Below are 14611 nucleotides of genomic sequence, written 5' to 3'. Positions count from 1 at the left end.
CTCGAGAGTAGGAACTAGGTCAAACTGGGGGAACTCGAAACAATGTAGATCAAGACTCCAAAAGTGGACCAATGCTCTCAGAAAGGCCGGATCCACACATATCTTCATTAAGTCGAGAACTCGTCCATAAGATTTCTCGAATTCCATACGAGCCTCTCTTGGCATCAAAGTACAGAGGTGATCCAACCTCTCAGCACGGTATAACAAGAAGTCTACTTTCTTCAACTGCCCATGCATCTCCTTAGACCTCTCCATATTCTACAATACAATGCATGATATGAGATGATGGAGATGAATATGCATGCATAGTGTTTATTCAATTAAGCATTATCATGTTTTGGGATTTTCCTAAGATGATGCATGATATTGCTTGGTTTGGATAAATGCATATTTTTTCTTTTGGATATTTTGTATTTTTTTGTATTTTTTGGGTGAAAAGGGAAACTACCTATATGAATGCAATTAAGGTAGATGTTAACACCATGTACTAGAAAATCTTTATTTCTATTTATTCTTATTATTTAAAAAAAAGAATGTTGTATGTTTAAAGAAATGCAATGTATGCTCAAGCAATTTCACATAATCAATGCACAAACAATTCACTCATCCACGAACAGCCACGAGCGAATCACGAGGTAGGGGTATCCTGCAGAAAGGTGCATATTCAAGGTGGTTCTAACTGTTCTCACCGGTCTGAGGCCCCCAAGGTGCCCCCATTATAGGGACCCAATTCCTCTCGTCGTCGTAAGCCGATGGAAAGCTCCAACGCACTGTCGGACTCGAGTTCATGGTTATCACCTTGAGTGATGCTTTCCGACAACGGTCTACGGGCACCTATAGACCCATTCGACAACCGGCCGTACTAACATCCACTCCCTATGGCTTACCACTCATGCCCCCGGGTATAGAGGGAACTGTTGTGTGCAAAGGTTTGTGTGCAATTTTTATTTCAAACATTTGCGAAAATTTAAACATACAACAGTTATTAAAGCCATATAAATAAAGCATTTTATCATACAAACAAGGGATAATAAAGTAATTTTAACTATTATTTGTTAAAAATAATCTGTCACTAAATGGGACTGACTCTCGAGGCTTCCCCAGTGGAGTCGCCATCTGTCGCCACCGGCCCGAAACGGGCTTTCGGCATTCGCGAAGGATGTTTGGACTCTTTTATTTGTTTAAAAATATGTATTGCTAGAATGACTTATTCTCAAACTGAGACCTCGTCAAACGAGCAATTTTATTAAAAGGCTCACCAATCCATGTTAATCCCAAGCGGGACCCTCCATAGATTAGCGGTTTTCATAAAAGGAAGGGTTCATGGAGTCGCCACCAATGTTTTACTCAAAACATTGGAAAAAGAGGTTTAAAGCAATCGATTCAAAAATCGACTTCGGCCATGACAACCAGAGTCGGGTAAGGGAGTCGGTTACGCGTGGGGAAGGTGTTAGCACCCCACAGCGCCCCTTTCGGGTTCCCTATGACAGATTATTTAAAAAATAATAGTGCAAAATTACTAAATTACCCCTATTTATTCTAAGCAATTATAAATTAACTATCTACATGATGACAGTTTAAATATGCACACAGAAAGCAGTAAAAGGAAGGTCTTAAGAAGAAACCTTTGAAGCGTGCTTTTATATTCAAGTAAAACTGGGAAGCTTTTTGGCGTTCCCTCGCTCTACAAGCCCGCTCGCTCCCTCCTAGAAAATTTTAACTATGGAAATCCGGAGGATTTCCCTTCGACTCAGTTCGAGACTTAAGCAAAAAGCTCAGAACTCGAGAACTTTGTCGGATCAACTCTCCGAGTGATTTCTAGGCAGAGCACTGCTCAAAAAAACCCAGAATACTCAAGAAGAGGGTTAAAACTCAGTGTAAAAGTGTCAAATGACGTCCCATTGACGTCATATTTATAGGGATGAGGCTCAATACGGTTTATGAGGGTCAATACGGTCCGTATTGAAGTTTTGAACTACAATACGGCCGTATTGAATTCAATACGGCCGTATTGAAGTTCAAAAACCTCAATACGGCCGTATTGAAGTTCAGTGCAGCCGTATTGAGTTCAAAAACCTCAATACGGCCGTATTGAAGTTCAGTGCAGCCGTATTGAGTTCAATGCAGCCGTATTGAAGCTCAGAAACTTCAATACGGCCGTATTGAACTTCTGGGAGGCCGTATTGGGCTTCATTCCCTCCACTTTCTTATTTTTTGCTACTCTAAGACCTCTAAACCTACAGATTGTCATCCTAGGGTCTTCCAGGGTCTTCCAGGAGTCCTTCCGGGTGACTTTCCTTTGATCTTCGAGAGTCTTCGAGTCTTATTTCCGACCCGGACAATTTTAGGGGTCTACAAGCCTTCTTGGATGGTCCTCCATCATGAGGCAAAATAGTCAAAGACAAGGGCATCAAGAGTATCCCTGCATCTCATCAACAAGCATCATTTGCCTTTTTCATCCTTAATGAATGACCGCCTAGATGGAGGCAAAATGATCAAAGACAAAAACATCATCAACATTTCCTCTAGGTTCCCCAACGGAGAAACAGGACAGCACAACTATGATCACCCTACAGAGAAGAGGATCGTCTACCCATCAGCATAGGGGCATTTATGACAAATTACCCACATCATCGCCTAAGTTAAAAAGGCAATCAGGTTAAGGAAACCTTCTACAGCCTAGAGAGGACGCAAAGAATACTCAAATCCACCAGTATAGGTCGACTGGAGCCTTAATACTAGTCCAGCCTGAAGAGGTTGAGCTAAGAAAATACCATAGGTCAGTTGGAGCCTTGATACCAGTCCAACCTGGAAAGGCTGAGCTCAAGGAATATTCACCCAAAGGCCTGGAGAGGCTATGCAAAGAATACTCACCCCGTAGGCCTGGAGAGGCTGTGCAAAGAATACTCACCCTAAGGCCTAGAGAGTTTTGTGCAAAGAATACTCGCCTTAAGGCCTGGATAGGCTGTGCAAAGAATACTCACCCTTGAGGCTTGGAGAGGTTGCGCAAAGAATACTCACCCTTAAGTCTTGGAGAGGCTGTACAAAGAATACTCACCCTAAGGCCTAGAAAGGCTATGTAAAGAATACTCACCCGCAGGCCTAGAAGGGATAGCAAAGAATACTCACCAAGCTTGGAGAACCTCAAAAAAGATGAACTCACGCCCCAGCAAGCTTGGAGAATCTCGAACTCATTTGCTCAACCACAAAACATCAGCAAATCCTACCGAGCATCAGCACCTATACTAGCCTGGAGAAGCGAAAAAGGATACTCGCCCCCACTCATCCTCATAGAGATAGGAAGCTAGAGACCTGGACAAAACGTCTATGTCTTTACTTACCTTTGAAAAGTGCAATCGCAATGTCTTGCTACCCAAAGGATAATAAAGAAGGGCAGTTGTAGACACTAGGTTTTGTCTGGGCTATTCCTACAAGTGTCGGGAGACTTCTAAAGAAAGAAAAACGGCCTTAGAGGACTGAGGGAGGCACAGAAACGGGCCAAGACGAAGCTTGGCAAGCTTGGAAGACATTTTTGCACAAAAAAAAGAGCCAAAACCCTAATTTAGGCTCAAAACGTCCATTCCTATCATTGGAACGGTCATCCCCAATAGAATTTTCAATGTAAAATTTACAACTCAGCATGGACGTTCCCAAAACCCTAATCTTGTGTAAAACTAAGGTGCGAAACAATCATTCCAGTGTTGGGAACGGCTATTCCCCTTCCCTAGGTGTCTATAAAAGCATGTCCAGGGCTCATTCTCCCACACACAATGGATGAATGAAATTATTCTCCCCTCTCTGAAATTTTTGAGTGATAGTGAGGTCTTTGTAGAACCAAAAGTTGCCAAAAAAATGGCCCTATATGAATTTGTGAAGAGATTTATAAAAGCTTGCTTTGAAGGTTCTAAAATCTTTCTCTTCATATTTCGCTCTCTTTATTTGCTTTATTTATCAGTTTAAACACAATAGTATGCAAAGTAACACAACAAGTAAAATAGATTGACTCCTTGTCTGGATTGTAACTCTCTTATCCTTGGTTCACAAAATATTTCTCTGTCAACAACTTAATCCTTGTTCCATCCAAGTTAACCAACTAAGCAAAGATTAACTCAAGACTTCCCTACACGAATTAAGCAAACGTATACAACATTGAACCTCTCCCCAGGATTAAGCAAACTGTGGTCTTAAATGCAACCAACCCGGATTCATTAAGCATGAAAGGATGTTGAAAGCATTTAATACAGAAATCCAATGAAGAAGAAGATAGCAGAACAGAGATGGATATACGAATAAAACCTCAAATAGAGCTTCCAATCCGCTCAAGGAGCCAACCCAAAGGGTTTTAGCCTTCCATTAAAACGAAAATGCAGTAGGTAAAATGATGAACAACAGAAACATAAACAGCCAGTGAGAAGAAAAGAAAACTAAGAATTTGTATTAACTTCAATATCAAAATGTGAGTCTCCAATACAAGCAATGAAGAAAAACGTGAAAAGGAAGAATAACAGAACAGAAAAACAGGAAGACAGAAGCAAAAACAGAGAAAAAACTCAAGGAAGAAGAACTAAAACCTAAAATGTGGTCACATCAAGTCTGCTGCATGGTCAGCCCTCCTAGGACCCTAAAAACCCTATAAAAGTCAAAATGGGCCCCCAATCCAAGTCTGACCCGAAAATAAAATAAAATAAACGAGAAAAAAAATAAAATAAAACAAAATGTTGATGTGGCGCTGATGTGGTGAAATGGTGTTGACATGGCATTTATCTCTTGAAGTCCAAAAAATAATATTCAAGCCCAAAAATGCTTCACAATTAACCTGAAAATAATTAATAGACAAAAATTAGACCAAGTGAATTAGAATTAATTAAAATTCAAATTATTGGCCCAATGAAGCCCAAACAGTGAAACCGTGCAATTAATAAGCGATTAATCCCAAATCAACAATTAAAATAAGTACAAAATGATAAATAAATAAGGGAAAATAATGACTCATCAGGCACCATGTAGATAATATAGTAATACACGTGTTGTAAATTAGGGATAATGTAAATTTTTGTATGTATAATAAAATAAAAGGGGTAGAAACTTAATTACATCGTTATTATATCAAATTTTTCATAGGATACCGAGCTAGGGTGTTGTGAGGTGTCTAATACCTCCCCCGTACACATAATCGACCCCTGAACTTGACTCTAGCTATGAAGACCAAAATCAGCGTTTTCAAAAACCCTTTTCTTTTTATGATGTTTTGTGTAAAATATCGGTGGTGACTCCTTCAAACACTTTTTCAAAACTATCAGATGGAGGATTAGTTCGATCTTCGGGCATTTCGAAGATGATGAGATTTTCAAATCGAAGGTCCAAACCATCTATGGGCAAAATCGAAACTTTTTTGGGTTCTGACACTGCATGAGTTGTTGAGTTACCAACAAGACTCACCCCCTTAGCCTAGTCCATAATTGATTGAAACATTGGTGAAATTGAAGTCATTTGTCAGCACTCTTGTTTAAGCTTTGTAGAATGCTTATTGTCTTCAATGCCAACCTGACAAGAGATACTTAAAGCTCATGAATAAGCTTTGTAGTAAGTTTTAGTTAGACCTGAGCTCTAATGATGATGACTTCATTCTGGATTATTCTTTTATTGGTGTCATAAAACGGAGGAAGCAAAAGTGGAAGTAGAAGTAGAAGTAGTAGTAGTAGTAGTAGGAAAAGACAAAACAAATCATTTTGTAACAAATGTCTTCTTTTGATTTTTGAAACTTTGATTTTATCTTCTATTTTATGGGGAGGTTCTATTTCAAACTATTTTATATACTGCTCATATATACTATGATAGTTATATATATTCTGATACATGATGTTATACATACTCTACATATGTTGATATATCATTTGGATTGCATACAAATAGATCTTATATGCTTAAAAAATTGACTTTTAAAAAACATGTTTGTCACCATCAAAGAGAGAGAGAGAGAGAGAGAATGTTATATCAAATTAACTTATCTTCTTTGGTTTATTTTGTTTGCATTCTTCAATCTGTAGTATATACTTCATTGCTTGTGAAAAAATGTTGAGATTTTCAATAGACATAATTCAATCCTTCCTTCTTTTATTTATCTTTACTCCACAAATATTAATATTAAATGACTAAAATATCAATAATTTCAAAAAAAAATAATCAAAGTATATTCTTATTTAAAGAAAATAATTTTTGTGAGCAATAAGCTTGATTTAAAGAAATATTCAACTTAATATAGAAAAATGAAATTTTTTATCCTTTTTAAATACTTATAAATACCCTTTGCATTTTCAAAATAGTTTTTTTTCCTCAATTTTTTGAAATGTAGATGAACATGTGTCTATGACTTGTTTTAAAGAATACATGGGAGCAGGGACGAATTTACTTACAAGGTAGTGGGGGCACTTGCCCCCACTACCATTTTATATATATATAATTTTTTTATTTAAAAAATAATATATTTTAAAAAATAAAAGTTATATTTTAATATATATATATATATATATATTTAAATCATTGTATGTATAAAATATAAATTCAGAGTTATTCATTTATTTGATATTTGTCAAACTTTTGAATAATATTAATTTTCATATGTGATAAAGAATATTTCTTAATATCGAACTAATTTTTTAAAAATATAAATTCAGAGTTATTCATTTATTTGATATTTGTCAAACTTTTGAATAATATTAGTTTTCATATGTGATAAAGAATGTTTCTTAATAACGAACTAATTTTTTTGAAAAAGTCTAATTATAATATATATATATATATATATATATATATATATATATATATATATATTAATGCTCACATGTATAATATAATATATTATTTTTGATAAAATAAAATTTACAACATGCATGTTTACCTTTTGTGCTTTCTATTTATTGTATATGTTAATAAAAAAAATCAAAATAGTAAAAATTGTAAGATTGTATATGTTGATTTAAAAAATCAAAATAGGAAAGAATGAAAGATCTATTTATAATTTTTATTATAAAATATATTTTAAAATAAATTATCATCTAAAAATTTATATCATATATTAAAAACATGTTTATATCATAAGTAAATTAAACTTGATTTTTATAAAATTTATCATATTTATTTTTATATTTTTATTAGTGTTAAATTATTATAAAGTAGGTATTTAAGATTGTAGTTCTAACTAAACATTTAAAAAATATTTATACAGATAAATATGTCATATTTAGAACATGTATTTTTAAAGAAAGTTAGGCTCAAATATATTAAATTATAATATAACGTAATCTGACCTAATTTATTTTCATCCTTAATCGTGATTATAGATATAAAAACTTATAAAAAATAATTATAATATATATTTATACTTTTAAAAATTATATATAAAATTTTTAATATTACAAATATATGAATAAGTATTGTCCCCACTATCTAAAATTTCTGGATCCGTCACTTCATGGGAGGATCACAAACATCTTCATTAAGGCTTGGCTTTCTAGGATTAAAACTAGGGATATTACAACTATTGTATATGGTAGTCAACTAAAAAAATGAGTGTTAATTTACGTTATCAAATTAGTCCATTTTAACAAAAACAACTCACATAGACATATTTTTGTTAGAGATCACATAATCAAATAACGTGTCACATACATATCTATCTAAGTCTATTAATGTTAACTGGGTATATTGATGAAGGAGTGACATAGGTTAGTACGTAATTAAGGACTATCAAAGAAGGGGCCGTGTTTTTAATATTAATGAAGTGAGACATTGAATTGAAGGCAAACAATAGTTTCGATTATTAATTTGACCATTTACTTGATATTTTTTTCTCTTGTATTAATCTCCCCACTATTTACAAAAAAAAATGAGGAAAATTTATTTTTTACAACAAGGCTAATTCACTTTATTAATTAGACTAACAAAGTGAGACGGGGTGTGTCAGTGAATTTGTCACTAAAAAATGACATGTAGTGAAACATTATTTATCATAAAAAAATTATTTTTATTTTTATTATAAATATCATATATACTGATATATTGTTAAAAAATATAAATATAAATTATAGTGATACGTAAAAATATGTTATTAAATTTTATTTAAAATTAATATTTAAAATTAAATTATATTAAATTATATGTAATTATATGTAATTATATGTAAAATAAATTTATACTATGTAGTATTTATAATGATATTTTTTATATAAAATTATATATAATATTTGTTGTACCGTATGAAGGTTGTTTGTAAAAAGAAAAGGAAAATAAAAAGGGGACCGGTGTCAGGTGAGCCAGGAAAAATTATCATTTAAACAATTTATCTCCCAGGAGTCAAAAGTGAGATACTAAGAAATACCTAAGAAGTTTTGGGTCAATTTTTTTTTTTTTAATGAGTTTAAGGCATCAAACAAATACAATAAAACTTTAGTAACTTTTTGTCACTAGATCAATCAAGGACAACGTACTTAAGACATTGAGACCTTAAGAATTATTTTAGGAAACAAAATGAACAATTAGGATGGTCAAAGGTTAAGGTATAACAACCAACTTGTGTTTTTAATTCAAAAGATTAAAATTTTAGAAATAATGAGATTGAATAATAATTTTGTAAAGGCATTTTCCAAGTTTTAGATAAAACATTGTCCTTAGTTTGACAACTTTGACTCAGAATGAGCTCAAATGTATTTAAGTCCATCTTACTCTTAGTTAATAATTTAATTGACTATGCCTATCACTAATATATCCCAGTCCCTTGTTTATCCATCCATAATATCAAATCTTGAATAAAGAAAAATAAATTTTAAAAAAAATAATCAATTAAAACAAAAGATTCCTTTTAAATATAAGCTTTATTTTAATTAAAGTTATTTCTTTTATTAAAATTCTTAATTGAGAGCTATGATACTTGATTATTTAAAATAATTAATTACGTATAAACTCCTTTTATTTTAATAAAAAAAAATACCAAAACTTAGAATCAGTTTAGTTTAACCTTTGGTTTAAGATATTGTAGCCAATCAATGTGAGAAAATGAGTAATTATAAACTTATATTTTATTATTAATAATTATAAAGAAGATAAATTTAAACATTGAATAATTATAATATTAATAATTTCAAAAGTACAATCAAATTAATTATCTTTTCTAATTTAAAGAAAAGAATTGTTATAAGCAACAAGTTCGACTTTAAAAAAATATTCAACCTTAATACAGAAACATGTATATCCTTTTTAAATACTACTAAATACCTTTTGTATTTTAGAAATAATGTTTCTCAAGTTTTTGAAACATAATTAGAATAACATAAACACAAAAAATACATATATTCCATTATTACTAGTTTTAAATCATGAAAAATACATGAAAAATGTTTGTGAAATACAAGATCAAGCATGAGCAAGTATCAATCCCTAATTTAGAACATAATAGTTGATTACGATTTGGTTTCCTAGATTAAGGGTGACAAATGAATCTATTTATCTATTATTCATCTGATCTATTAACAAGTAAATTTATGCAATCCATTTATTATAATAAAAAAAATAATGGATTGGGTTCAATCCATCCATTTAACTTTATGTATGATTAGTTATCCATCTACTATTTTTTTTTCAAAATTCATTGGATTTTATTAAATTAAGATTTTCAAAAATTATTTTGACATAAAAAAGTCTTATGAATTTTAAAATACTATATATAAAAATGTAATTACTTATAAAGAAAAGAAAAATAAAATATTTCAAAATAAAAATTATTTAATTTTAAAATATTATTTTATAGATGGATCAGATATCCATCCATAAAAAATTTGTTAATGGATGAATTGGATGAATTTTTTGCTCTAAATGGATTGAATAGTTTAAATTTTTATTTCAATTTTTAATGAATCTAAATAAATTAATAAATTATTTTTATCTAATCTATTATGATTCACTTAAAAAATTATCCGATCCACTCATTTATCATTTTTATCTTAGATCAAACCTTAAAATATTATAACTAAAGTACAATATAGTCAATTAAATAAATGAATGTTATAAATTAATATTATTAAACTAATCTCTCTTAACAACACATGTAACATGGATATTTTTGTTAAATGTCACATCATCAAATAACGTGTTAACGTTACATACATGTCTAAACCTATTATTGTTCATAGAGTATAGACGACCAAGGAAAAAGAACATGAGTAAAATATACCGATAAATATGGGAGCGTTCTTTTTTAATATTAATGAAGTAAGAGATAGAATCAAAAGCGAGTGACAGTTCAAGAATTAATTTGACCATTTATTCGATATTTCTTTCTCTTGTATTAATGTTTATCACTTTTATATCATTATTGATATTATTATTAGAGTTAATCTCATACATTATTAGTATAGAATATTTTTATACTGACAATCAATCATATCTTTTAATAGTGTCATGTCATTTACTTATTTAATCAAATAAAAATAAAATAATTTAAAAGTTTTGATTGATTGTCAGTGTAAAAAATTTTACACTAACAATGTACGGATGATTAACTCTTATTATTATGGTTAAATACGTTTTTGGTAAAGTATCATAATATTGTATGATTTAATTTTCTCAAATTTTAATCTAACAATTTTAATCTATTAATCTCACATTTGTGTCATTTTGTTCCATCAATTTTAGCTAAACAATTTTAGTTATTTCAAGTATCACAATTGTGTAATTTTTATGAGATTTTTTAATGTAGAAAACCTTATATGTGACATGGATATTAGCCGTACCAGAATTAGTGAGAGAGACAACAGGTTCTTGCTTTATTAGGCTAATTCAAATCCGAAGCTCACTCCAAATTATAAAAAAGTATAGCTTCTCCTGAGAGGTCAAATGCAAGCTTGGGCGGATTTAGCCAAATTTTCTGATTTTGGGAGAGATAAGAGTGAGAACCGAGAAATCATGTGCTTGTGCAGTAATAGAATCGCCGAAGGGAGCATATAGACAAAAGTCATAAACATGTCTGTATATGGGAGGGGTATATGGCTATATAAAGTCTTTTCTTACTGTCTGATAAGCCTAAACTATGACCAAGGTTTTCATTACATAGTGCCATAGTGGACAGTGGACCACAGATGAAGCACGCAGCTTTAACTGATGCTTAAGCCCCCAAAACAAGCAAAGAAAGCATCTTCAACGTGACTTTGTGATAGCTAAACTTTGGACTCCTTAACAAGTAAACTGTTCACAAAAGCATGTCCTGCTACTATACATGAAACATATCAGAACCTCTAAAGAGTGGAATTAGGAAAGGTTCCAAATTAAGCACATTTCTCCATCATACCCTAAGTACTCAACTAGGCCCCCTCCTTTAGCGTACACACACATTAAAGCCTTGCCATTAGTTGCCTCTTATTAATTAACTTGCATATATGCAACATTGTTTAAAGTTTATCAAGCGCTCCAAATGTAGCAAGTCGAATCTCCGTATGCTAATGGATTATTAGATTATCCCCAAGTATATGATTCTCTCAGTGACGAGTAGTAGTTGAAGAGTTGCAGAAAAAAGTTGCATCCCTCTTTTAATAGTACGCCCTCGATCTAGTGTGATCAAATCTATATATATTTATGCACACACATTTTACCTTCTTGCTGGAGTGACAGCGTAAAGCTTTATCGTTTTCTAAAAAGGCAGTGTTGGTTAAAACAAAGATAAAGATAAAGATTTGAGTTTGGTAATCTTTCTTCCCCGATTAAGTTCACGTCGAGAACTCATTGACTCATACAAACTTTTGGCCCTGGTTCAACCCCCTCGAGACGGATTACGCTAATAATTAATTAATTATGTGTATTAATTAGATATTTTCTTACTCGCGTAAACAGCGAGCAGAGAAAAACCATCAAATAATTAACACCCATGTATGCGAGAACAGAAACCCGGCGAGTTAATCAGTATATTATATAATATTAATTAGTTGATATTAGCTTAATTCCTTAGAATAAAAAAAAAAGAAAAAAAAAAAAGGGAAATGACGAATACAAGGTTGTGTAAAATCGAAAATGCATGAAGGAGTAATGGCCGTAGCAGCCACTTGATTCAGAATTCCCCTCCTTTTTTCAGTGCGTGGGAGGAGCTGAAAAGGTTTGCGCACTTTGCAGTTAGCAGAAGAAAGTGAAAAACCCAGAGACAAGCTTAGACGTATAGAAAGACATGAAAAACGGAAAATGCAGGTGGGAACGCGTTGTTGGTACCGAGAAAGTTCCTGCTTCCAACAACTGTCTTAGGATATAGCATATGAGATTCAGAATATCGACAAACAAAATTAAAAGCAATCTATTTTCCATCGTCATTCGTCACCATCGGCATCATTCACGCACTCAACCAAAACCCGATCCCTCCTCTCTCAACCCGACATCATCGACGCAACAATGTCCAAAACACGCGACCACGCCACACGGTTTTCATCAGAAACATGCATAAACAATAAAAACAATAATAATAATAATAATAATAAAAAACCGTTAACCAAATAAAATAAACCAGTCCATCAACAACAATGCTGTTCGAATTACACTGGAGTCTGAAACATTAAAACAACATAGGAATCCCTTCTCCCATTTTATACGAAATGAAAATGACAAAGAAAAATGAAAATAAACCCTAAGAATTAAGACCCTGATAAAGTAAACTAGCACTAGCAGAGTTGAGACCAACGCGATTTCCAGGCCTGGACGTTGAGGTTGCAGCTTGGAATGGTGGCTGTGATAGTAACTAGATAGAAAGATGGAAACATATATAGATATATAAAGGGAGGGGGAGGGGGAGGGGGAGAGGGAGAAGGGTATGGGCTTGGGTTTTTATTTCTAGGGCTTCTTACCAAGGGTGTGCTTGTTGTTATGCATCCAAACCTTAAGCACGTGACGCTGAACGCCAGTTTCGGAGCAGAACTCCTGAACGACGTTCTCGTCGTGCTTCTGAATCCTCCAGCCCAATTTCTCAGCGAAGCCCAGCATCTTGTCCTTCTGCTCCTGGGTGAACTTGGTCCTGAACCTCTTCTTGGGCCCACCACCGCCACATGGGTCCGAAACATCCTCCTGGTCCTCCCTCGGGCTCTGGGCCCCACCGCCAGCACCTGACGTGGACGGGAGCGCCAGCGTGGCGGGCCCACCACGCTGCTGCTGACCCGCCACGTGCAGGTACCCCGCCGGCGCACGGTAGTACGCCGAGAAGTGCGGCGGCTGGTGGCGGCGCTGCTGGAAAGGCATTAGGTACGGGCCCTCACCGCCCTCCTTGCGGTGGAAGTTGCGGTGGCAGTTGCAGGCGGCGCATTTGAGAGCGTCCAGAGTGCCCTCCGAGCCCGCCGCCATGAACTCGCCGCAGCCGTCGAGCGCGTGGCCTCCGATCCCCACCGCGTGGTTCTTGAGGCACTCCTTGTACCTCCCCTTGCCGCTGTTGCGGGCCATGGGTGGGCTCGGGGTCACCGCCGTCACGGGCTCCTCCTCGCCGTGACTCGGCACTTTCACTCTGCCCGGGTGGAAGGCCGAGTCTTCGTAACTCGCTGCGGCCATCGCCAGCTCAGTTTCCTCTTGCTCCTCGAATTCCATTTTCTCAGTGAGAGAGTTGTTGAATGGGTGAGATCGAAGTGGGTGATGGGTGATCGAGCTTAAGTAGAGCGTTCAAGAGGAAACAAACAAAGGAAGTAATGAACCCACTCTCTCTCTCTCTCGTTCACTTCGCTACCATAGCAGTTTCTTACTCTTTTTCCGGTTCTCTGTTTTCCCCCTGAATATCATCCCTCTTTCTCTCGCCACTCTCAATTCTCGATCCTTGTCTTCCACCGGCTAAAACCAGTTACCTCGGTAATTTTTTTTTACCGGAGCTTAATGTTTCTTAGAGGAGACTTAAATTTCTTATTGGTCCAAAACCTTAATACAACTTCATTTGTATCCACCAGTCACCACTAATGATGATTGATAAGATGTGCTCGTTCTTGTTAAAAATCAACAATTTTTTATACAAAAAAAAACAATCTTAAATAATAAATACAATGATTATTGAAGATTTAAAGATATTAAATATGTGTAATCAAAATAAATTTAATTTAACTACAGTTGTGTATAATGATTTTTTATATAGGAATATATGTATGTTAAAATTGCTAACTTTTTTAATAATAAATTTAATTTAAATTTTTTTAATTAATTAAAAATATTACATTTGACATGCACAAAAATTAAAACTCAATAAAGATTACTTCCAAGCCTACTTCAAGTATTTTTTTTTCTTCATCTCAACACTTTTTTCTTTATTATTTTTCTCTACTTTTCTTGTATTTTTTTTTTATTTCTCAACAGTAAAAACATTTTATTTCTAAGAAAAAGAATAAAAGAATCCCTTTTGAAGAAAAAAAGGAAAAAAGGCATTTCTTTAATTTTATGATTATAATCTATTTTTTAAGAGAAAAAAATACAATAAATAATATATAAGTAATTATATTCAATATAATATAATATCGTATTACTTTTTATGCTTAAATAATGAAATTCTTTTTAAAAAGAAGTACTTTTTTCCGATTATCAATCTTTAAAGTAGGTTCGAAGTCAAATCTATTCAAAA

The 14611-nt window shown here is 33.4% G+C and overlaps 1 protein-coding gene across 1 annotated transcript; it reads right to left on the bottom strand.

Moving 5' to 3' along the window:
- Positions 1-12516: 12516 nt before the first annotated feature.
- On the bottom strand, positions 12517-13931 carry LOC109791205 (zinc-finger homeodomain protein 1). The gene has a single exon (XM_020350472.3). The coding sequence runs from the start codon at positions 13597-13599 to the stop codon at positions 12859-12861; it is 741 nt and encodes a 246-aa protein (XP_020206061.1). The 5' UTR covers positions 13600-13931; the 3' UTR covers positions 12517-12858.
- Between the last annotated feature and the right edge of the window lie 680 nt (positions 13932-14611).

This window comes from Cajanus cajan, chromosome 5 (genome assembly GCF_000230855.2).
Source record: "Cajanus cajan strain Asha chromosome 5, NIPB_CcT2T_4, whole genome shotgun sequence".
NCBI lineage: Eukaryota > Viridiplantae > Streptophyta > Magnoliopsida > Fabales > Fabaceae > Cajanus > Cajanus cajan.
This window is presented reverse-complemented; position numbering and strand designations above follow the sequence as displayed.

Excerpts from the sequence above, each read along its gene's own strand:
- LOC109791205 (XM_020350472.3), bottom strand. The coding sequence starts at position 13,599 with ATGGAATTCGAGGAGCAAGAGGAAACTGAGCTGGCGATGGCCGCAGCG.